Source organism: Pavona decussata, unplaced genomic scaffold (genome assembly GCF_977016875.1).
Source record: "Pavona decussata unplaced genomic scaffold, jaPavDecu1.1 SCAFFOLD_91, whole genome shotgun sequence".
Taxonomy (NCBI): Eukaryota; Metazoa; Cnidaria; class Anthozoa; order Scleractinia; family Agariciidae; genus Pavona; species Pavona decussata.
In genome coordinates, this window is record NW_028145508.1 from 3,018,300 (window position 1) to 3,044,034 (window position 25,735).

The window sequence follows — 25,735 nt, forward strand, 5'->3', positions numbered from 1 at the left end:
AAATGATGAGCGACATGTTTGCAGCGAAAAACAAATCAAATTTATTTCTAGTTTATTTTTCGATATTTCTTTCCTTTTTTAACCAAAGACCGAGATTGGCGACGGGGACCGGAAATGAAACATGTTATTGGAATGGCGTGAGTGGTTGGCGTCTTCAAGGAAAAGAAACCAACCGAATTAACTGTGTTTGTAAGGACCACCGCGACAAAATAAAAGTACCGGATCCTGTAGTGAAGGATCTAATCAGCAAAAAATTGTAATTTTTGATTTCAATTGAAACGTCTCTTGCCACAGGGTCAGTCTCAAACAGACCCTGAAGAAGAAAGGCCGTGCCTTTCGAAATCTTAGAAAATATACTTCCCTAACCGTGAAATCAGCTTTGCTCTATTTTTATATTATTTGTCTGCAAGTAAGTTTAATAAGTATCTCCTCTTTATGAAAATCTTGAGGTGAAGTGGGTGACAGAACACTCTCACCTCTGACACTGCATCGGAAAATCTTGTTTAAAGAATTCAAAAATTTCAAGCGTAAAATTGAGCAAATTTAAACCCGCTGTATTTACATTAACGCCTCCTTCCTGATTAAAATCCTTAAATTAATATCGACCAAAGCGGAAAATCAGAGATTAAAGTGCTAAAAGCGCTGTTTGTCTGTTTGTCTGGAAGGGGATTAATTAAAGATGGTGCATGCCTAATCCTAAAGCAGATATTTTTGCACGGTTTATAATTACGCGGGAAAAGCAGATCTTGGCAAGGGTTATTGTAATCTGAAAAGTAAATTAGGGGAAGCGACTCTTTTTTTTCCAGATATAATTAAACTTCAATTTGGGAAAAAAATGCCATACGTTTCGAATTATTGTTGCTGTGGTTACCCCCAATTTCAATAGCCCTTGCTAAGTTCTGCTTTCCCCGCATAATCATAAGCCGGGCAAACGTATCTCTGTATTTGGAGGAACGGTTAATCCAGGACTCTTTTAAATTGGATAGCATCATGTTTTGCTTATTTTTCTTTTAAGCTTGTTAGAAGTGCCAGGATGTTATGCAGCTGTCGATGTTAATACGGAAAGTGAAAGAGGTTGCGTAAGGGGGCGCGGGGGGGCAAGTGGTTCTGGAAAAGTACACACCTTTCATAACCTCGAGCAAAAAAAGAAACCGCCCTTTAGTTGATCGATCAACTAGTAAAACTATCAAGTCACGTAGAAGTAAAGACGCCAACCGTTTAAAATGTATTTACTCACCGATTTTATTTTTAAATAGCCAGCTTTTTGCTTTTGAATGACAGTTGCAAAATATATATTAAAATATATACAGCCCCGTGTGATTAGTAGTATTTTACCTTAGGTTAATCTGCATGTGATCGTTTTAACAAAAACCATGAAACACGTTGAAAACGAAATATATTAATACAACGCCAGTCCACAAAATTGAACGTACCCATTCCTCTTGAGTCCCGAAAACTATTTTTGTGCACAATGTTTCTCAACAGATGCCATTTCTTAATATTGATTTCAAAGGAAAATGTTACAATCTTTATAATATTATGGAACGCATGGGGTAGCCTGAAGAATGGGCGTGATTTTTTTGGGCGTTTCTCAGATTTGCGGAGGCAAGCGCGAGTCACGCACGATGGTCGTGCGTGACTCGCGCTCCGCACTGGCCTCGCGCTTGCCTCCGTTCTCCTGAAAAACATAAAAAAAAATCACCCCTGTTCTGCATTCTACGCATGGGGAAATAGTTTGCGCTAATAGTTAACCATCTCGTTCCCGGGGTCTCCCCACTATCGGACGGGAAGATGCCGCCTGGGAGACACTTGGGAACAAGGGTGAACAGTTACCACCAACTACAAAAACCCCTATCGCGGTCGGTAACTCGTTTTGCACTTTCGAGAAAAAGGGTTCAGCTGATGCAGTTGCAAAGCCTGCATAGCCTCAGGTTCTGAAGCAACACGCGACTAGGAGTTCCCTAAACCTCTAGCGGTGCAAATTAACACTCCTGGAAAGGATGAAAGGATCTACAGGGAAACAAACTCAAAACAATGCGAGAGAACGGTCTTATAAATGTACAAAACATGAAAACTGACTAACAAACTTGACCAAACACCATGGCATACACAAAACAAATCACTCAATGGAAAAACACGGCGACGAAAAAACAAAATAAAAAAAACCCTCCACTATAAAGGTAAGCTATCGCGGAACACTTCGTCGTTTCTAGAGGATGATCGATTGAGGTGCACCGTTCTTTGACAAGGTTGGTTTTGTAAATGCAACCTCTTCCCATTAGCCACTCCTTGAGCCGTACAATGCGCAGAAAATTGCCCATCGTCGGTATTAAGAGTCTGAGATACGCGGCTATTTTCAGTCCCTGTTTCCGGCGCGCTTTTTAAGCGAGCTTTCCCGAGAAGGTGGCCATTTGGTTCAAGTTCCGGCGCCAAAGCCCCGTCTCTGTAGATATGCACTTCAGCGTGTTGAGTTTTCTTGTTCACATAGCCATTAACGTGAAAATTAGCAGTGGCATCACCATTGTTGGGTGATTCCGCACTGTTTTCACACGCACTAGAACTAGTGCCATTAACATGCCCACTGTCTTGATAATACATTTTGTCATCAGATGCTTGCTTTCGTCCGTAACAATGAGCCTCTTTTTGTGGGTTTTTATCCGGTTTTTCGTCCGAAATACACGCAAGTTCTCGGGGTACGGAATTATGCTTCCCTTCTCGCGCTCTTAACCATCCGCCCAAACGAGACCTATTGCCTTCACCCGGGCCAGGAAATGCCTTAGTTGTCTTCGGAGACTCAGCCTGTAAATTTGGTAAGCTACAACTCCTCTTGTCTGTTAAATTCTGTTCATTTTCATTTAAAAGCGCTGTGAGCGCTGGATGCAGTACCTCTCGGTCTAGTCTCACGCTTTCACCGAACTCGTCGAATTCGTATGACGTCGTAGAAACAACGCTTTCCTCGGGGTAAGAGTGACTACCTCGTCCCAGGCCTAGATCAAATCGCCCGGGCAGCTTAAACTGGGGCTTCTTCTTACGCTTAACTGTCGAAAGAGAATCGAAGAAAAAAAAAATCGGTGTCTCAGTGGACTATATAAGATATGAGCAGTGACTGTGAAGTAGGCAAATAACTATGCGCCTCACGCATTTGTTCCTCTGGGACGATGGACGAAGGAAAACCGTCTTAACGTGTTTGTCATGGTGATGAAAGCCCTAACCTCTCATTGGCGTGAAACGGCCCCTTACGTTTCTTCGAGGTTTATAGAAGGCAGACCATCGAAGTTTTGTACGCAACTAAGGCAACTTCGAAACTAAGGGCGCATTGTTGGGGGACATACTGGTATTTCATGTGTTCTGAAAAAGGAATACACTGAAAAATCTGTTTTGTGGCGGTAACGAAAAATAACAAAATGGCCAAACTAAAAAACTCGACTTCTTATTAATGTTTTAGACAAATTTAGAAGAAACTTTCGATGTTTTCTGATTTTGGAGTTTCCGAAATATGTCCCAAAAAAGAAAAACAAACAAACAAACAAACAAACAAACCAAAAACAACAACAAGAACAACAACAACAACAAAAAATACGCCCTGAGAAAGCCCGCAAAAATTCAGCTTGAACGGGATTCGAACCCATGACCTCTGCTTTAAAGCTCAGTTGGTGGAGTACTTCAATGGTATCGCAGAGGTCGTGGGTTCGAATTCCGATCACCTCAATGGTCTTTCTTCTATAAAATCTTTCCCCCGCAGTTCAAACATGTGATATTTCATATATACCACATTAGGCGTTTCTCCAAATTCCTCGCTTTTTCTCTCCCTTAAAACCAAAATTAATACAACGAGAGGTTTTATGGCAATGATTTTTTTCGACACTTACAATGCTCGGCTAATCCACCACCAAAATTGAGATACGCCTTCAGAGCCACCCCAAATATTGTTATGGCAACCACCAAGTTCACGGTTCCTGCAAAGAATTATAATAACAAACTGATGAGACATATACAAACGGGAAATTCAAAAGCATGGCAACCAATCCTTGACGACCACCAAAGTTCAAAGGTGAATAAAACAATTTTCATCCCATTTTATGTAAAAAACCGTGAAATTCCCAATATAATCTTTAAAAAGTCAGATTTGACTACGACTATCAGGTTGAGGCCACTCCAATCTTGTTTCTTGGATCTCTTTATCTGCTGGTAAACAACGGAAAGAAGCGAGAGTTCTGGGGATGTGACTGATTTGAGAAAAGCCCCTTCAAAAGCAGAAATCATGCTGAACAGATAACACATCTTTCCTTTATGGCCAAAACGTCGTTCCCTCTTAGCGTTTATTTTTGTGGTTAAAACTTACCTAAGTAGACGAAATGCATGAAAGCTTCATCGGGTATGTCCTTTCCAGTTTTTTGGAACTCTTCACATCCGCTGCAATTGCGTCTAAGAAACCTGAAACATTGAATTTTAGAGATAATGAACTTTTTCGTCTGCAAGAAGAAAAGGAACAAATTTCATGTCGACCATTCTAAATTATGGATGACCGTCTTTCAAATAAATATATTTGTAACTTTTACATTGTATGCTAGTACTGTAGCAAGGGATATTTTATACTCGTTTTGAAGGTATCTAATAACTTAACTTCAGCTGATGGACGTATTTTTTCAGTAAGTGACACAGGCATACTCGGAAGAAGGAAATCCGAGTGCTCTTATCAGGAACCGAACCTAAGACCTTCCGATTACTAGTTCGGATGCTCTACCACTGAGCTACAGGAGATTCGTTAGGTCCACGAGTCAAACATCCTGCATACTGCTAGGATTTGAAAGCCAGGTTACTTCAGTTATTATGCATTTTAACATAATCAATATATTGTATTAAAAAAAATGGCTTAGAATAGAAAAGAATAGAATAGAATAGAATTTTTGGCCAGGGGTGAGTTGATCAGGATGGCCACCATTTGAGGTTTGTAAATTGTCGTCAGTATTTGTATCCGCCTCAATTAGCCTTTGCTACTTACAACTAACCAATTACAAGATCTTACCTGTAATATGAAATAGAGAGTTGTTGTTGTTTTGTTGAATAGAATAAATATGTCTATTGAAGATTCCTTATACAATATTACAAAAAAAACCCCAAATTATCTTACATTAAATGATTATTATTTAAAGAAGTAAAACACAAAGTAACTATGAACAATAAAATGTCTAATATTAAAACTGGATCATCGTATAATGCAGTTCCAGGCCAGATTTGATTGGTTTAGCAGTACATGAGCCATTATAGACCATTACATCATGGCAGAGAAATAGCGACCATTAAATAATTTTTGTCTTCTGGTTGTTTTTGCAAAGCAAAATCAGCAAGATGTAGGAATTTTTTTTATTGTTTTTAATACAATAAGTATTCCACTCATGCTTATATTGGATATGAGATGATTATACCAACTTGGCGAGCTACTGTACATGCCTTGTTGGCTATCTATCATTTCATATTCAATACATGCTCATGCAATAATAAAATATTGTTCAATGTCAATTTATATAACTGATTAAAGAAGTAAAACACAACATAATTAATGAACAACATAATGTCTATTATCGTAAATACGAAAAAGTTAAAGAAAGAAAATTGACATTGACACTGACCCATACAGTTTGTATAAAAAGTAACCGATTCCAGCAACAGACCAAAGGAGAAAAAACAACATCAGGCATCTGTTCTCACGACGTGTCTAACAAAAAACAAACAAAAACAAACAAGTTTCAGGATAATAAACACAATTTAAGATTTAACGCACATATCAAAGATTTTATCATAGAGTTGGTGACTAATAAGCAATAATATTGTGCATTTAAAGAAGGATACTGACATGTTTTCCCTCCCTATATTTTTCAATAGTTTTTCCTTATATAGCATGGTAAATACACTCACCGCATAATAGCCTAGACCTGCATATATGAATGACAAAGGTATAAACGCCAAACTCAGAAAATAGAGGAAATTGTTTGCATCTCGTAACAGAACCAAACTACTGACAATGGCAAACATTCCCTGCATAGAGACAAAAAAAAATTAAAAACTTGTTAAGTCAAGCTAGTACCAAGTTAGGACTACGTGTTGCTGCCAAATATTTTGTTTTGTTTTTGTTTTTCAGATTTTATTTCCAGTCATCAAGGTTTCTTGATATATGAAGAATTTTTTTTTGTGGTTAATGGGCCCTTTGCAGCTAACAGTAACAGGGTACAAAAGCCGCCTTGCTGGAGAGCAAGCTACGCACTGGGACATCCAAAACAGAAAATTCAAGTTTGACTGGATGAAGTTGCTTTGTTTTGGATGTCCCAGTGCATAGCTTGCTCTCCAGCAAGGTGTTTTTTGTGCCATGAGACCATTAGCTGCACACGGGCCCATTCAGCAGATATGTTGTACACTGTACCATGTATGATTTAGTCAACAGAGAAATCTATTATCCTTTGTTTTAACTACAGTAACTATTTCTAGGAATGTGCTTGGGAAACGTTTCAGTTCTAGCTAACATGTCATTGTATTCAGATCAAGTCTTTAAGGCTCAATGCCTCAAGTGGACACAGAAGTTTGTTCTGAAACCTTTTGAACTTTTTGTTATTTTGTATTAGTTAACATTTTGTTCTGTAGTTTTAGTTAGTTGAATAATAATTGTTAAATGGAGAAACCTACAGTCCTCCATTTCGTTTATTGTGATTGTTTTTAATTGTCTATTGTGTGCAAGTTTCTGTAATTTGTCTATTGTGTATTGTTTAATTGTCTGTTGTTGTAATTTGTAGATTATCTTACCTTAATGGAGTTAGGTCACAATTGGAGGATGAAAGCTTTGTTCCTTTTACCTGCCACCACCCCCCCCCCCCTTCCTCTCCCACTTTTGATTTATTTGCTATTAGTTAATATGTGTTATAACTTAACTATTGTTAGTAGCTTTTATTTTGTTATCTGTTCCTTAGTTTTCAAAACCACTTCGCTTCACATCACCTCAACCATTCCATCACATTTTGCTGCTACTTGTACCAAACAATAAACCGAACAATTGTACCGAACACAAAATGTTATGAAGGAATGAATGAACAACTTTATTAAGGTGTGAAACATCTTGAGTAAAAAAAACTGAAGCATGTTGAGTAGGGATTCACATGTGTTCACTATCCTGTGAGAAGCAGAAACTCAAGTTTTAACAAAAATTTCTACTCTCTCACTATACTATGCTATGTTATGTTCAGAAACAAATCAACGAATCTATTTAATTAAATTATAATAAATCCTGGAATAATTTCAACTAACATTACATCTAAAAGATTACTCACCCAATAAAGAATTTCCATTTTCAAAAGGCAAGAGAGAAGTTCATAGATTTGATAAATTCCTGCAATACATGTACAGAATATCTTGCATTAATACAAAGGAAGTCCCTGGATTTGACAAAACTAAATTCTGTTTGGTCCTTCATATAAATTTAGTAGCATAATTCTATTATCAATGCTGTAATTCAGTAAGATACATATACACTTGTCTAGATTTTCTATAAACTAAATTCTGTTTGGTTCTTCATACAAATTTAGTAGCATTCTATTATGACTGCCAAAATCCAGTAAGATACACTTGTCTAGATTTTCTATTCTGAGGTAGAAAGTGAGCAGAATAAAGGTGCTTGATTAATTCTAAAACTAGAGCCAAATTAAAAGCATTCTGCTTTTGACATAAGTTACAGTAAGTGTTACTTAAATTAAAATAATCCAGTGTTCCAGATACGAGATGGTTCTCAGGTTAAAAACCTGAGAAAGTTGGCTTAATTCTTTAATCCAAAAATTGAATGGTAAACAGTTTAAGAAGATTTGGAGACAACCTGAGCTACAGTGTATTAAGCCCTCAAAATTATTCATCGACGCTCCAACTTTGAAAGTTATCTGGAACACTGATAATCCCAGAGAAAATTTTAAAATTGTTTATGGCTATTAATTTTATGTACCTCTTAGTCTGACATTGAACCGCACTCTTTTGTAGATTTTCCATCCAAACTCCATGTAAAGTTTGTATGAGAGATATGTGAAGACAACACTCAACAACAAAAGGGTGGTTGCCTGTGAAACAAAAGTTCAAATAAGCATCAAATAAAAAACAACAACAGATCGCAAAATTCCTGGTTATGAACTGGACACATTTGTATGGGGGTCTTGCAATTATTCAAATTTTCCCACACGAGCCTTGTTCTGAGAGTCTTGGGCAGTTTTCCATGTGGACAAATGAAATCTAGATAAATGTATATAAACACAACACAATTCCAGCTGCTAGTCAGCTCTATAAGGGCCTTTTCATATGAGCCTGGTCGACCGGGCTGGCACGGTTTCCGAGATCTCGCCTCGCCACTCTTTTCTTTACAAAAATTTTGATGTGTTCATGTGAGAAGGTGGGCTGGCCCGGATACCGAGATCTCGGTTTTTGCGACCGAGATCTCAGTAACCGAGCTGGAAATCTTTCCCATATGAGCACTCCATCCTAGATACCGGGACTGTCCGGGACGAAACATTCTCGACTGCGTATGGCTTGTAAGGTCACTAACAAGTCGGAACGTGGTTCCACGGGTATTTGGGGGGCTTTTTGGACATTTTTCATCTCGGTAACCCGGATTAAATTTTCCATATGAACAGAAGACAAAATTCGCCCCGCCTACCGGGCCAGCCCAGTTACTGGGCTCATATGAAGAGGCCCTAAGCCTGATCACCAGGGGTAGCTCTGGGTGTTTTCCAAGGGTTTTTGTAATGCCTTAATTGTAGGTCTCTCTTGGGTGCCACATCATTTGTGATTGTTTTGTCTTCTCCATGTTGCTTGTCTATGTCTACTTCCAACTAATCCCCACACCTCTCTGTTTGGGTGAAGCATGGTACATGTACGTAAGCATTGTTTATCTCCACTACATTAATAAGTGAGATGGCCATCAGAAGCTGTCATTGTAGTTATTATGCAGCTTATCCAACCTTCCAAGCACCTCCCCAAAGCTCATCTATTTTGGTGATAAGTTTAAAACTAAACAAAAGAGTGAAAAATGTACGGCAAAATTAACGTTCAGAGGTGTTTGACCGTATGTGATTTGCCACAGTCTTGTAGCCACAGGAAGCTTAATTAAATTATTTTTTTTCCAGATGTACTCACATTAGCTATGACTATCTTTGGTAGAGCATCATTTTTACTTGTTCTTGAGCCATTGTATTTCTTGAATCCCACATGATAAACTGAAAAAAATATAAAAAATAATGTAAATTGAACTGAAAAAAAACACACATGTAAATGGGTTGAGGCCTGGGACAGCCACAAAGGACTGTAAAGTTTCAAAGTAGCAATTCTTTTTACCGATGATACTTTCAGGGAGAAAGCTCGAGATGAACACTAAAAACAAGTAACTATGCCTGTGTCATTTACTGAATAATACATCATTCTCTTTTATTCATCAGGCTTTAAATATTCCATCACATTTTATTACATAATTTGTGCATATGCCACAAATTGACATTCCAATCCTAGCAGTATGCAGGATGTTTGTTCCATGAACCTAGTTTAATGGCCTTAGCTCTCCTGTAGCTCAGTGGTAGAGCATCCGAACTAGTAAACGGAAAGTCTTAGGTTAGACTCCTGATAGGAGCACTTGGACTTCCTTTTTTCCAAGTATGCCTGTGTCATTCACTGATTAATACATCATTCTCAATTCATAGACTGAGCGTTTTTGTCAAGGGACTATCGCCTGATAGTCGCTCCACAAAAATTTGATGTTCAGGGTTTTCAATAAAATTTAAAGTATGGGGATGGTTTGTTGTAGAGTAGCCGGCTGTGACAAATATTGGGGTCACAAGGGCTCTCCAGTCTAGTGGGGTGCAGAAAATGTTGAGATCTGAAAGCAGGAAATGCTATTTCCAGCATTCTGGGAACCAAATTGAGTACAATAGATAAGACAGATTTCTTACAAATCACTTGATCATGATCTCCATTTAACGTGTCAAACAGCAAATACCGATACAGGTTGTAAGTGTCAATCACGTTGTTCTCAATAGATAAAAATGAGACAAACTGTTATATTGGCAATTGACTTTGCTTGCCATTTTAGGAAAATACAGGTCGGAATTGGGAGATAGAATGGCAATAAAAGGCGGCGCTGATATAGAAAGTAGGCGGCAGAATTCACCGGTTGCCGGCTTCTAGTGAAACCCCTGAATGTTCTTGGAACATTTTGAGTTTGAGGGCTTACAGTCAACTCGCAGCTTGCGGACACCCAGCTACTATGGACACCCCACTAATAAGGACAGGAGCCAAAACCCCAGCCAAACCTACTCTTGGAAAAACCACAAGACAAAACTGTAGCCACTGAAGATGTTTTTTAATCTATCACACAAAACCCTACACTGAAATTCCAGTTGTTTTCACTCACTTGTGTTACGTGCATCCGTTTGGATATTAGGGGATAAAGGGTCAATGGAAACCAAGGACGAGCTATATCTAATGTTTCAGCATAATCCAGTGACAGATCTATTCAAAGAAATCTATCACAGAAATTTGGTAAAAAATGGCTATTGTAGAGTTGCAGAAAAATCCATACCCACCCCACAGAAGGTCATTGGAATTCCTACGGGGAGAGGGGTCTTAAAAGCCAAAATTTTAGAAGCAAAGTATGAAGTTAAGCTGGAATTTCCTGGGAGGGGGGTACATGCAAAACCAAAACCTTCCATGGGGAGGGGGGGGTGAGTATTAAAATTTTCTGGAGCTGCACATTTCTAGCTATACTAGTTGTTTTGTGATTTCAGCAATTTTCCTTGTATTAATAAACATTAATGGAACCAATAAGAAAAGACAAAGAAATGACCACTCACGTTGAATAAAGCTGTAGGTCACAAATGCATAGTTCTGCAAATCAAATGCTACAATTTCCATAAAATTCTGCCTCTTCACCTGTAAGGAAAACAAAATTAACCAAATACATTTAATTAGCTCATAGCTGATCCAAAAAGGGACAAAAAAATACATTAGGGTAATTCCAAGCCTTCCTGGGTGTTCCTGAGAAAAAAGTTTGTATGTGCGCCGTTTTATTGGAAACCCTAGAAAACCATTAACACCGGTATACAATATTTTTTTCATAAACGTAGCCCTGTGAACCTTTGGAATTATTATAGCCTTAAGCATTAAATATATATTATTAAATTGGAATTAAATCAGCTCAGCATCCTATAAACTGCATTGCTTGAGAGAAAGGGAGACACCAAACACAGTGAACAAGAAATGAAATCTGTTAAATAACAATTAAGTTGCAAACTTAAGTAATTAAAAATGGTTTAATATGAGTAATCTGTAAAGAGCATACTTCTCTGGTTTACAGTACATAATTTACATATTGAGCATCCAAGGTTGACTTTAACAGCCAATGGAAATTAATGCATCCAAGCACGACTGGCTACTTAAAGTAGTAAAATGGTAGTAAGAAATTAAATGTATTCTAATTAAAAAGGCCTGTTCCAAACGTTGTGCTACTGTCGTGCAGAACTTAAATTGATTTGACCCGGCAGTGGCACGGCAGTGGTTTCAAATGTCGAATTTAATTCAGTTGTGCCAAATTCTTAAATATAGCAAATATAGAAAATGACAAAACTAACCCAAAATACATTAAAATAATTTATGAATTTTGTTCAGCAAGGCAATAGCACGCTGTTTGTTTGAAACCAAGTGGAGCTACTTTTTTATTTTTTTATTTATTTATTTATTTATTTATTTTTTAACAACTTTATTGACCATCACATAGGTTAAATACAATAAATTAAACAGCCAGAAAGAAATGAAAAATATGTGCAAAGTGATTTAAAGTGATAAGGTCAAAAGGGCAGGTGCGAACGGGACGCGAGGACCCATGCGAGGCACCTCCCATGATACAAATAATAATTAAAACACGATCAACCAAAAGACGCTAAAAAATTTGGGATGGCAGGAGCAGGATCGTACAATTGACCAGATACAGGGATAGAATATGTCAAACTGATTTTGCAAAAGGTGAAACATGTGCTCAGTAACAAAGTTGCAGAAGGAAGCAGTAGTTGAAAAACTGCGGCCTGCCGTGCTATTGCCATGCTAAACAGTCGTGCAGAACTTAATTCAGCCTACCAAACTAAATCGTTTCAAACGTCGGGCTACTGCCGTGTTTAAGTCGAATTAAATTCTTGAATTTAGTTCGGTACGACAGTAGCGCGACATTTGGAACAGGCCAATAAACTTACAGCAAACAAACATAGAAAGCACGTGTACACTACAGCACCCATGTAGATTGCCATGTAAATTCTACGGCCTGGTCCCATCCCTGGGTTCTGCAAGAGAAAAAAATTAATCAAGAAAGATGCACTTCAAGGAAGGAAAAGTAAAAGAAGGAAAAAGTAATAAAAGCAACTTTTACTTTATTTATATACATGTACAGATTTTAAGCCAGCAGCATGTGTGGACCTGTATGCTGACACAAATAAGTTTAGCATATTTTAGAATCCCCACTAGACCTGTCAGGGGAGCAGGGATGGCGCAGTGGTGAGAGCACTCGCCTTCTAACCAATGTGGCCCAGGTTCAATTTCTGGACTCAGCATCATATATGTGAGTTGAGTTTGCCATTGGTTCTCATCCTTGCTCCGAGAAGTTTTTCTCCCAGAACTCCAGCTTAATAATTCCCCTGACTCCTTAAAAACCAACATTTCCAAATTCCAATTCGATCTGGATTGTTGTCATGATGAGCACTTTATCATGAGCCTCTGGCTTGGTAGATTGTACAAGCATGCTATTGACATGGAATAAATAATCACTTTTATTACTTTTACTTTAATAGCTGTTAATTTAACTAACAAAAACTAGTGGAAGAAATGAACTTGGGACCTGTAAAGAGAGAAGTGCATTCAAATGTGACACTTTCTGCCCATTTTTCACAAGTATCATCTCACCATTTTGCCTCCACATTTCATTACTATAGTTGCACGTAGTTGTAATAAATTCTTAGTTTAGCTCAACCCCTGTTGTGGTTGATTGTGTTTCTAATTTACCTCAGTGTTGTAAGCGCTGAAGTCTCCAAGAGCGATCATTGAACTCTGGAACACTACAACAGCAATGACTATGAAGAGAAGAGAAAACAGAAAATTCGTTTTTGAGAAACAACAACTTACAAGGAACAGAGCTGTCATTGCAGCGTGAGGTCAACAAGGAAAGAAGATGATGGTACTGATTCTCCCAATTTCTCAAGATCTGAGTTGCTTGTCTTCTTTGCTATAAATACCTGTCACTGACAATAATTTATGATAATACTAGAGAGATTAAATAGTAAAAGATGGAAATCAATGCTCTAACTTTCATTTTCTGTCCATAGCTCAACACGGCAAATTATGACACAGCAGCAAGAAATCAGATCAACTAAAATATTTGACGAGATTCTATTAAACAGACAAAAGTCCATAGCAAATATTTCAGGGTTCTAGAGTCCTACGAAGTACCCTTCACCCTAGCCCTTTCCCTGTTTGAAATTTGACCTTCAGGAGTTTTCCAGAAAATATCCATACTCCTCACAAAGGTTTCTTTGGATTGGACCCACCCTCTCCCTACCCCCACTTGCCTTTTGAGACCCCCCCCCCCCTCAGAATTTCCAATAGCCTTCTATGGGGGAGGCATGGACATTAAAGTATTTTTCTAACCCATGAAAGGATCCCCCCCACCTCCCCCTTATTTTTTGAGAAGCAATTTGTTACGTAGGCTGTTCATTAACCTGCGAGAGAAGACACTTGGGTGAAACAACAGCCCGAAAAGGCATCTGCTCTAGTAGGCTTGGTGTTTGTTATCTTCATTTAAAATACAGTTGAACTCCCGTTAGCGACCACCCAAAATGCCAAGAGTTAATGGTCGCTTACAGGAGTCAACCCACAGGGAGTCTCTTCCAGAAACATGTCTGACACATCTACTTATTCGAAGGGAATTTATCGCATACATTTTCCTTGTTACAATGGGAGCAGTGCTAGATTGTCACTAAAAGTTCTTCGTAAACGCTGAGTAGTGTAGATCATTCAGCGAACATGGAGATCTGACCGTGTGTCTAGCCTTCGCTTACAAGAAGTTAAAAACAATGTAAAATTATAATGCCGACATAATAAATAAGATATTTTAACAGGGAGCCCACGTCACAAAATGTGGTTTTCAGTGAGGCCCTGCATAAATCTAACGTAAGAATACAAAAAAATTACAAATATAGCTATCTAAAAAATAAAAAGTAAAAAGGATAAGATCGATAAAAAAAGTCTACATGTTTCTAATAAGACGTCTAAAAACTAAAAAATTGGAAATGTTCCTAATGCCGTCTGGGAGAGCGTTCCAGTCATCTACCGCATGACAAATAAAACGATGCTGTCCCCATGAGCGCTTTGATTGTGGTTTACAGATGTTATTACTAAAACATCAACAAGTGGTTGTGGTCACTTGTGAGAGAGAGGTGATCGCTTAAGAGAGGTTCCAATTATAGGAATTTGACTGGGAAAAATTTGGTGTTTTGGATAGGTGGTCGCTTATGAGAGGTGGTCGCACGTGGAGGTTCGACTGTAACAGTTTTTGATTGTGTACTTCCAGAAAATACCCATACCCCTCGTGGAAGGAAGTTTTTCAAAGACCCCCACTGGAAATTACTTTCCTTTCAATTTTTAGGCCTCTGTGACACCCAGCCCCCTGAAATTTCTAATCCCTTATACCTGTGAGGGAACATGGATATCTTCTGAAAATATCCAATGTGTCCACTGAAAAAAAAATTCCATCATATTTTATTTTATAAATAAAATCTCTTTTTTAACGTTCTATTTTGAACTTGCCTCATAACTAGGTAATGTATATTAAGCTTGGTCGCTTTTGAAAAAGTTTGTTTTTCCTTTTGTTATGTTATTGTGTTGAGACAATGGCTCTTGAATAATAGCATTGTTCACAAGGTGTTGTGAACAGCTGTCCAACAGAATAGAAAAAAAGTGAATTTTAGACTATCCAAAAATCAAAGAAAAATCTTGGGGAGAAAAATATAATAAACTTTTTTACACAACTAAGAGAAATGGAAATTACTTTTGGAGATTCATTTGTTTTGGAACCAATTGTGCTAATTTATTTTGGGAGTGTAATATTTAAAAACAAAAATTGCACTTTTGTAAACATAGAAATTACGCATCCTTTCAAATATAAATAGTAACATCTCCATCTGAACTAAAAATACACGGTGCTTTAACAATTTGTTTGGACCTTTGAAAAACTTCAGGCCTGTTTTCATTAAGTCTCTACAACTGAACAATATCGTCATAGTTAACACTTCCCCATAGAAAATAACACGGGTAAAAAATTTTGCTTGAGTACTAATTACTCAGCTGTCTGGCAAGATCGATGAATTAATGTGCTTCTTTCTTTTGGACTAAAATGACTTGTCGCATTTTTAGCATGAGATTGATAAGAAAGATAAGTAAAGTAGAAAGGAAAAATACAGTAAATTTCACATTTTTTTACCCAGTATAAAATTTCAAGAGCCGAGGAAAAGCCAAAATAAATTAAATTTTTGAGTACTAATTTCTATAATGCTAATAAGTAATGTATCACAATAAAACGACAGAGCTTATTATCAAAATAGAAGGTTGATCATTCTACAAACAGCTGAACGAAACTTAATTTTTTTTTTGTAGACGGAAGCGCAAAGTTCATTTTTCAATCAACAGTTTGATATAAATCTGATGACATTCGTGTATGTTCGCCGATGACCAACGTCGTTTGAATATTTTATACATTTGCTGTGGTCTACAATAGAGTGACGTTTCGAAATCTATGTACCCCTTTGTTTGCACTGGAGCAGTAAAACCAATCGATTATAAGCCATGAGTTCATAAAAAAACGAGCAAGAGGAAGACGAAGTCTTTATAATTTCATTTAATATAAGCTCAAAAGTCAAGTGGTTGCAGGACGAAACTTTCATCGAGCTCGCAGTCTGTTATTTCATCACAACCAATATAATCCTTATTGGAATATTGTACCATCGTAATAGCCTTTGAAAGAAACCACGATTACTAGTAAACTATCCCAGTATTTGGCTCTTTGTTAAAATAATACGAGCTTTCTTGTGTACAAGAAAAAGAATGCTGTGATTTATGAAGAATCCGCATGTGTACCTAAGCGATTCTGAAATGTAAACTTTTTATTAGCTTACCTTGGAATATGTCGCAGCCGAAGAAAATCTTGGAGGCTCTAGACAACGCGACTTGGCTCTGCTCCGGTGGCCGGCGAACCTCTAAAACTCGATCCATTTCACCACAAAAGCTTTGTACGGCACATCGAGATTCCACTACCACAATCAGGAAGTTTTAAGAGTTGTACGAGGGTAAATAAAGCACGCCACAAATGATGCCAGCTAGGATATTCAACGGTTCGGACGCAGTTGAGAGATCATAATTGGACGATCATCGTTGCTAATCGCTCATGAGTCCGGCATTATGCCGTGCACCTTGAAGATTAAGGTTTTCACATCCGGTTACGGATTCCTTTGAAACAATGGCTGCGTGTTTTCCTTTTACAGTTCAAATTTAAAAAGAAAACTTCAACATTTAAGGCGGTATGAAAATTCATTCCAATACAGCAGGTTTATATTACCCAGAGATCTTTGCGAATATTCCCCCGTGACCCGACCGTGACCCCCCAATGAGACGAAAAGTCTCCAGTGGGGTCCGTTTCTAGAAAGTCCCGGTAACTTACCGGGCACGTCAAGTATATTTTTAAATGTTGTTTCGCCGATTACACAGTGATTAAAGACATGGCACTTGGCCAATGTTTTCATAGGTTTATAAGACTAAATTTAGTATTCAAAGCTAACAAAAATTGACTTCTGTTTATCACCAAAGACACTTATCGGGCCCGGCAAGTTACCGGAGCTTTCGAGAAACGGTCCCGAACGATGTTCATTCCCGGAAATTCGTTTCCAATAATTTTGAAAGCTGAAACGTTGAGAACTCAACAAGATGAAGAAACACGTTGGGCAATGTTGCACAAAACCTACCACCAAGCAATAAGAAACAGATTTTAAAAATTCCCCTCGGGACCGAAACCTTTTCGGGAGTTTTGAGAAACGTAACCTAAGGGCTATAATCGGGGATGGAGACCGCAACGGAATGTCTTTTTGATTGTTGGGCTTGAAACAAAAAAGTTTATTTTTAGGAAAAAAAATTGCGCCATACGCGCGTGTTGCACACGTGTGTAAAAGGTCAGGATCGCGCGTGGAGAAATTGAAATTTTCTCCATCCGTACAAAATGACGTCCAAATTTTAGGATTCAGCCAGGAAATATCTCCTCGATGGACACATTTAAGGACTTACACTCCCACAAAGAAAAGGTAACAATTGAAAGAAGAGAGGGAAAGTTGGAATAAAAGCATATTGATCATATGACTCTCATAGTAAAGTCAGAAAGGCGCCAAAACGGTGCATTGTAGAATAATGTTTTTTTGAAATTGTACTGTAAGGTTTAGTGTTTTCTAGCCAGAAGAATTTCCTAGAAATGTCCCTAATACTTTAGTTTAGTAAGCTTGGAGCGAGGAACTTAAACATGTACGGGTAATAAAATGTTATTCAATCTCGTACAAATTCCTTAACAATATAATTTTAGTAGCGTCGAACACACTTTGACTCGAAGGGAAAAAAAGTTAACGATCACCGAACTGGACCCAAATAAGGTAGCAGCCCCACGCAAATTTGCATGTATTGCACGGATTTATGACCTGAAGTGTGGCGTAATTTTTTCTAAAAATAAAAATTTTGTTGCAACACATAGGTTTGCGCTTACGGTCTCCATCTCCGATCATGGCTCCTCATCAGGAACCATATACGATTAATTATAGCTCTGTATCCATTTAAATCCACTTTGAAGGTAAAATTTTCGTTCCCGGTTCGCTATTATCTGCTTTTCAGCGAAGTAATAGGCCATTTTCGAGTTGCTGTAAATCTCATTATGAAGGCGGGGCTAAGTGCAAAGCTTTTCATAAGAAAATTAGTTTTGTTTGATTATAAATGAAAAGTAATTTTCATAATGAAAATTTTGTACTTAGCCTCTCTTTTATAATGAGGTTTAAAGCAACTTGGAAATGGCCAATTTCACTGTCTCACATCAACCTCGTTCCCAGACCTTTTCCCTTATGAAGTTTCAAGTAAAAAGCCCTGGGAACGAGGTTCTTATGAGCTCGCAGGCGTAATCAGAGAGGGGAATGGGGAGCGTAAGAAAGTGAGAGGAATTCTCTTTTTTCTTTCACTTTTTCTTGCTTCCCTCCCTCTCCCCGATTACACCTTCTGTACAGGCTAGTCATGAGCTTTGGCAGCCTTTGAACTACTGCGCTATTAATTTGTCTGAATATTTAGTTATTTATTTACTTACTAAATTTTCAAGCGCGTTTGTGAACTAGAAGGGCAGGAAAGTCTTCTTAGTCCCCATCTCGGTACTTTTAGACGGTAACTGTGCAAACACCTCGCAAACAGCCTCGGTAAGCACTAATTTGCAGCTCCCGTCCTTGGCACAGTCGCCAGGCGTCTCTATCCGTATATAGTAGAATTTATCGGTGCCCTAACGAAGCATTTCCTCCTTCCAGTTGAATATAAATGTCCAGATGCAGGAGGCATGTTACATGACATCTTTACAGCACAAAACACCAAAGCCGGGGTCATGTCGTACGTCAGGAGCCGATGGGTTCCTGCGTACGTATGATCTCAGAGATCGCCTCCAAGGAGAACAACAAATGTTTAGTTTTGTCAGCAGAGTTGACAAACTGAAGGTAATTTGGCCACCGTAAAGAGATTTTAGTGCTGACGTTTCGAGCGTTAGCTCTCCGACAGAGCCATGCACTTCCCACTGACGCAGCACCACAGTTTCTTAAGAAACCAACTCCCTTATCCAATGAGAATGTCCCACTTTAGAAAAGAGTGGCAGCCTGGGGCGAGGTTGGTATGTAAGTGCGCATGTCCGTGCGCGTTCAACTATGTCAGTGGTTATGGGGATACCCTACGTCAACGCACTGATTCACTAGTATAAGATAGCTGTATATACTTTGTATTCAAGAAAGCCATATCTTGACTCTTCTGTGGAAACGTTCCCTTGTACCGTAATTACAGAGATTACCCGACTTGCGAGACGAGAAAAACTTTTACTGGATAAATCAGGAAGAAAGACCTTTTCCAGAAGAAAACTGAAAAAACACACCTTCTGATGCGAACATTTAGCGTGATTAGTTAAGTACGCACACTTAGGGCGCCCCTTAAGCTTAACGCCTCTACGATCCCACAGTTGAATACGTGCTCGCGCCCACAGGCTGTCACCCTTTTCTAGAGTGCGAAATACGAGGAGAGCTTTCACTATAGGTATATAACGAGTGAATTTGAGTTAGCTTCCTAGAAGCCACATTCAATTCTGATCGAAGTAGTTTTTAAGCACTAAGTGTCAATGCGAATTTAAAGTATCATGGCACACCATGGTTCTTCGAGCTGTGAAATACAAATAAACAAATCTACATGCTATGAGACCTTGTAATTCTTTGCGACGGCTTGATTCGAGAGTCTCTTCGTGCAAGCTGTAAGTTGCCGTTTTCGTTATAATTGAGTGATTTTCCCCTGCAATCCTTTGAATGCTCACAACGGGAATGAGAATCTGTTTGCATTTCATCTCTGTCAAAAACTCGAAAAAGAGTGTTTACCACACTGGCTACGAGACATAGTCCACATAGAGCGGGAAAAGTACCAAAAATATGGAAAATGGCCGCCACAATACCGTCTTCTCTAGAAACAACACTTTCAAAGGGAATAAAATCTCCGAAACCAACAGTTGTAAAAGTTATAAACCAGACATAAATTGCGTCAGTGAATGACCATTTTTCCCATATTATTTGCACAGCTGAACTCATGGAAATAAAAACCACCATTGAAGCGAAAGTCAGAACAGCGCATTTTATCTCCACACGCTTCACAGCCTGTGTTTTAAGAACTTTTCTCTCAAAGTGAATTATCGCGCCTGTCAGGAGTTTTGAGATCAGTTCGCCCGCAGTTTTTAGGGTCAGCAGACATATCGGGATTCCAAATAAGCAGAAGGCGATGCAGAATAGTTTCCCAGATGTAGTGACGGGAGTTATGTGTCCGTATCCTACGGAAAAAACAGAGAACAGATATAAGTGGGTTAATATTGGTTGACATTTATCAATGTTTGGTGGATTTAATGGTAGCATATCAGTAGAGATGTCGCTTTTAACTGTGGAAAGCATTGACATGCGCGGACAAATGCTCTCTACTGTGTTGGGTTTCGCCTCTTTGCGGTTATAAGTTAGAGTGAGTTAAAGTTAAATTGCATGAGAGTAGATTCGCCACGAGAAAATCAATTCAAGTATACGCGTGTGCTATAAAAAATCCGCCCTTGATAATTGCACCCAAAGAAATTGGCGGGAGAACGGTTAGCGTATGCCATTTCTCTCGATTTCAAACACTCAAACTTTCGCGTCGAAGAGGTGAAGGTATTTGTTTTGTTTTGTGACGCTTATACAGGGAACTTGAATTTGGGAAAAACGCTAAATTGCAAGTATTATATCATTTGATTAACGTTGTTGAACGTTATTGTTTTCAGGCTTTCTCTTCGCAATTGCTTAAGTTGCGTACTAACTGCGAGGATCTTTCTTTTATTTAGTGAACTTTGAACGTTTGGTGGCCATTGAAAATCCCCTTTCATATCCAATTTGTTCATGTTTTCTCAACGGGAAACAAGAAGAATCCCGTTTTTTTGGACTTGATTTTGGCAGGGTGTTTATTTTAATCGCAATAGGTAGAATAAAAATCACTAATTGAGGACACTTCCCAGATCAAATTGGAATTTAGAACCCGGAGAAAAACCTCTCAAAGCAAGGACGAGAACCAACAACAAACTCAACCCACATATGACGCCGATTACAGGAATCGAACCTGGGCTACATTGATGGGAGGCGAGTGCTCTCACCACTGCGCCATCCCTACTCCCCCAATGACCCTTAGAATATGGCTTATGACGTCACAGACTGACACTTCTCCTTGTGTTCCTAATGGAACATCTTGGGAATTAGAAGACAATCCCAGAATCAAGACACGAGGAAGGACTCAAAGGAAAAACGCACAACATTTACCAATTGTAGTGATAGCAGAGTAGGTGAAATCCACCGCCCTGAAGTAAGTCCAGTCCACTGATAGTCCAATACGAACAGCGTTGTAGGCAGCCTTGGCAAACAGCTTAAATTCCTCATCTGACATGTTGCGCTGTTTAGTGAGGTTCTTTTTCAATTGTTGTAGCATTCTGTTAGAGATCGCCTTGTTACTCTCATTTTGCTTTTCAATGAGGGTGAAAATTCCCGCACCAGCGAAACCATATACCAGCAAGAGAAGCGTCCTTATCAGAAGGGTCTTTGCTTGAGAATGCATGAGAGAGCTGTTTGTTTGTTCACAGTGCTATGGTCTGCGATTATAGCGAACATTAAATCTGTAGATCAAAGGAGAGGAAGTGAGACTTCAAGTCATCGTATGCTTGGTTTTAGATCCATGTTTCGTAGAATCAACATAATTTGGTTATGAAAAGTTTGATACAATTAATAATGAAAATAAGCGAAAAATCCGACGTTTCGAAGTCATCATGACTGGCTTCATTTTCGCTTATTTTCATTATTGATTGTATTTCGAAATGCTCTGTTATAAGAAGTTTGATGCAGAATTACCGGTTGTTAATTATTCTTATTCTACTGATTCTACAAAAGTGTTGGGTGTGAATCAATAAGTACCTGTTAAAACGTGAATCTTGCGAATCCCAAGGAAACTGATTCACAGTATAAACGTTTCAAATGTTACACTTTTGGCAGTTGTGCCAAATTCTAAATTTTGAGAAAAGGGATTTGAAAAATGATGTAGACAGAATATAATGCGAGGCTATAAATCTTTCCTGGTTCTTAGGCTCCTGTACACTTTTTTTCTCTCTTTTGTGTTGTTTTGACTCTTCAGCTATGTCAGGTGAACATGCGCCTGATTCTTTGCCCACACCCCGTTTCTCCTCACCCGCTCCAGCGCTCTTGGAAAGCTTACGAGGGTATGGAGCTAGAAAAGGAGAAAAAATTGAGAGCGGAAGGGGAGAGGAGGGACTCCCCTCAACGCAGCTTTTCTCCATCTTCCGAGAGGTAGCCTGTGTGCGCAGGCGCTAGAAAGGGGAACGAAGAAAGGGAATCGGACTTTTTCATTAGGAATTAAATCGTTTTGTTTTGCCCGACGGACATGCAAAATAATTCTTTTACGTATATTGCTATAAATGTTTTCATGTTTTGTAGTCGGAACAGAAATTGTTGTTTTTCTCGTGTAGAACGAGATGGTTTTTTTGGTAAATTCGAAGTGGAGTTTGACGGACAATAAATACATATCCTGTCCATAGTGGAGTCTCGTGGACATAAGGAGCCGGAATAGACTCTTGAGATAGTTACAAGAACCAGGATTAAATTTTATATAACTTGTCAAATTTATCCTTAAAATCAGAAATTTATTTTCGCTAGAACTTTTAGGCTCGATTTCCGCCGTCTCCCGGGTCCGGTCTGTGATAGTGCGGGCCCATTTTCCCGAACAGCGGCTGGTAATCGAGCCTATAGAACGTTCGGCTTAGTTCAGTTTAATTTATGCTTGGCAGAGCACCCATTAACAGGGCGATCTGTTGATCACTGATTGATATAGGCCTAAGCCGGTACAACCTTGTTCCCAGGCTCTCTCGGGACGGGAAGCCCGCACTCCCCTGCATCAGCTGTTGTTATTGTGGGAAACCCTGCTGATTCTTACTTCTTTGATATCTGTTTAATAGTCAATTTCCATGACTTGACTTGTAATTACTAATTAAGGTTTATGACTTGTCTCTGTTTGTTATTTATAAGGTATAAGGCGTTGGCGCTCTATCTGACAGCTTCACAGCTGAAGAATGGATCTTTGTTCTTACTCAGTATAGAATTTGTTTCAAGCCGGCTTGTTGTTATAATTTTCAGCGGTTGATGGTCGTCGATTTGCAGATATCGCCTCTTAACGGACAATTTACACTCGTGAAATATGACGCATGAAAATGATGCCTGAACAAAATATCTAGCAATGATCGCCAGTAAAGTGCAGTAAGGTGGCAAAAAAAAAAAAAAAAATACAAAATGCATGAAATTAAACTGTTACCCAAAGGTCTGGAGAGCAGGAAATTCCCAACCTTCTTCTTTTTTTCTGTTATTTCTGTACGTATGCATTAGCATTTACCAGTTGTTTACATTCATGCTCTACAACATTTACACTGAAGAACTGGTAGAAGTTTCTATAACAATTTCACATATGTCTGTGGAATTGAAAATCGTCGTTTTTTATCTAAAATATAATATTCCTTTTCTGGTTCTAGTCTTTGAACGGTCATCGTTTAATTTCCTTGCGTCACAACTAATTGATGAATCGTTTAGATGGATAATTCAGAAACAATTCTTCTTCACATCTTATAATTTAAAATGTTTTCACTGAGCTGGTTTTGAATTACCAAATGCAACACAAGATGAAGACCTCGTTGATAATAAGAAACACATCTTTTCGAGAAGGTATGAATTCGTTTGCTATTCCACGAAAGACAAACATTATTTTTGCAAATGATGACAAATTTGCTTACATCAAATTTCCTCGCATCCTCCAATGCTTAAGTGCCACAATGGTGTGAGGTCGACTGTTTAATCACTCGATTATTGCCATCAACTGATGTTCTCGCTTTCAGTTTGATTTGGACAAAATGTCAAAATTGTTTAGAGTGCTTAGGTTAAAAGGGATTTTCACTATGCTCCGCAGGGAACATGCAAATTAAACAACAACGATGGAATGGTAAGTCGTTAATAATTAATCGACATCTTTCCGTCATATCGAGACGACGTCAGAAGAATTAGGAGGCGTGCAAAGGAAGACGGGAAGGGTAAAGGAGAAAACTTCGCCGTTCCCGTGAACCGTTGCGGTTCCTTCTCGCTCCAGTCCGTCGTTCGTACAGTTCCCTACACAAAACAGAAATGAAAGAACTGGGGAGATGTGGAGGAAGGGGGGAGGGGGGGTGTTAGGGAGGAAAGAGCCGCCACCCCCAAAAGAGCTTGCTCACAGGCTTTGGTAAACTCACACCCTGCTCACAGACCATTTAGTAAAAACTAGCAACTGTATTTGGAAGGGCCACCGCGGCAAAATAAAAGTACCGGGATCTAATCAGCAACAAATTGTAGAACAAATAATGCAAAAAAGAGCAAGGCTGATTTCACGGTCAGTACAGGCAAATGAACCAACCTTGCTCTTTTTCATTATTTTAACTTACAAAAAGTTCATTTTTTCTAGCTGGGAAGAGGCGGGGAAGTAAATCCTCCTCCCACTTACCCCCAACTATGAAACTCATTTATAAATTTCTTTTGGTAAACCCTTCCTCATAACCCATCCCTCATCCAGCGGCTGTAAACAAACTGAGTCTATTAACGAAGAAAGGAGAATACTTTTTCGATCCACTAGTGACAGAAGCTGAGTGTGTGATGGACTCTAAACGAGTCTTCATTGAACACCAATGGTAATGGAACTGCTTTCCAATAGCTCTGTTTGATTTTCTTTTTAATTTTACGAATCATTTAGAATTTTATGCTAAAGTAGAGTTTAATAAAAGAGCTTGCTTTGCACGTGACTGATTTCCGTCTTCTGATAGGATAATATACCATGAATTGTTAATGAGTTTTTTTATTTAAACATATTTTATTGTCGAAGTTTGCCCTAAGAGAAAAAAAACTCATCGAGAGGGCTCACTTCGAAATAACATTGAATTGAAAACTTACATTAAATAATAACAGGTGCGTAGCTAAGGTTTCGATAGGGGTGTTCGTTGAGGCCCAAATCCAGTAAGAGCGCTGGAGGGGGGGTCTGGGGGCATGCTACCCCGGAAATTTTTGAAAATTTAGGTTCCCAGAACCTCATTTCCTGCATTTTGAGACCCATTTTAGGCAAATCACAACTTTGTTTTACAGCAGCTTTTTAAGCTATATCATCATTACAACGGCGTAATTGTTTCAACTTAAACAAGAAAGTTCAATGTACATTCCGCGCACTGTCAAGTTCTGATAGCTATTCGATCTCTTGATAGTCATACATCAAGCTGGTAAACTGCATCATTCTCGGGTGTAGGCCTTCTAACAAATTGACGATCTCGTCAAGATTAACAGGCATATCATATTTGATATGCATTAGAGCCAGGGCGGACAGCCTACTCTCTCCCATGGTACACCTCATGTAGTTGTTCAACCTCCTCATTGTGCTTATGGAACGTTCACATTCACAAGTGGTGACTGGAAGGGTGGCAGCAATTTTCAGGAGCATGTACAGGTTGGGGAAGTCGTCGGGATCACATGCTTTTAATGACGAAGCACACGAATCAGCAATATTTCGTCCGTCCTGAACCATAAGACATAAGGCCTAAAGAACGGGTTTTTATTTCTATTTTTCTTTGGTTGATGTATTTCGACCACAGGAACTTTATTTAAAAGTTTTTCTTCCGCCATTATTGATCTTCAAAGGGGGTTCGTTCGAACCCTTCGAACCCCCCCTCCTACGCGCCTGAATAATTAGTCAAGGCGGCAGCAAAACAAACAAAAAGCAGTATTAAGCAATGCTAACAGGTGGA

At 38.7% G+C, this 25,735-nt stretch overlaps 2 protein-coding genes across 2 annotated transcripts; both read right to left on the minus strand.

The window, feature by feature from the left end:
* Window positions 1-1,224: 1,224 nt before the first annotated feature.
* Window positions 1,225-16,685, minus strand: LOC146474230 (uncharacterized). The gene is made up of 12 exons (XM_085117553.1): window positions 16,224-16,685; window positions 13,060-13,127; window positions 12,258-12,344; window positions 10,866-10,944; window positions 9,160-9,239; window positions 7,979-8,090; window positions 7,317-7,375; window positions 5,917-6,036; window positions 5,631-5,716; window positions 4,343-4,434; window positions 3,870-3,956; window positions 1,225-3,038 (listed from the first exon to the last, which is right to left on the minus strand). The coding sequence occupies exons 1-12, from the start codon at window positions 16,318-16,320 to the stop codon at window positions 2,173-2,175; spliced, it is 1,833 nt and encodes a 610-aa protein (XP_084973679.1). The 5' UTR covers window positions 16,321-16,685; the 3' UTR covers window positions 1,225-2,172.
* Window positions 16,686-16,791: 106 nt separating this feature from the next.
* Window positions 16,792-23,898, minus strand: LOC146474231 (two pore potassium channel protein sup-9-like). The gene is made up of 3 exons (XM_085117559.1): window positions 23,714-23,898; window positions 21,189-21,538; window positions 16,792-20,185 (listed from the first exon to the last, which is right to left on the minus strand). The coding sequence occupies exons 2-3, from the start codon at window positions 21,478-21,480 to the stop codon at window positions 19,557-19,559; spliced, it is 921 nt and encodes a 306-aa protein (XP_084973685.1). The 5' UTR covers window positions 21,481-21,538; window positions 23,714-23,898; the 3' UTR covers window positions 16,792-19,556.
* Window positions 23,899-25,735: the final 1,837 nt, after the last annotated feature.

Coding starts and splice junctions, on each gene's coding strand:
- LOC146474231 (XM_085117559.1), bottom strand. CDS start 21,480: ATGCATTCTCAAGCAAAGACCCTTCTGATAAGGACGCTTCTCTTGCTG. Junction 20,186..21,188: donor CTCTGCTATCACTACAATTG/GTAAATGTTGTG, acceptor TTTTTTCCGTAG/GATACGGACACATAACTCCC.
- LOC146474230 (XM_085117553.1), bottom strand. CDS start 16,320: ATGGATCGAGTTTTAGAGGTTCGCCGGCCACCGGAGCAGAGCCAAGTC. Junction 8,091..9,159: donor CAAAGATAGTCATAGCTAAT/GTGAGTACATCT, acceptor TTTGTTTCACAG/GCAACCACCCTTTTGTTGTT. Junction 3,957..4,342: donor CATGCATTTCGTCTACTTAG/GTAAGTTTTAAC, acceptor AATTCTTTGCAG/GAACCGTGAACTTGGTGGTT.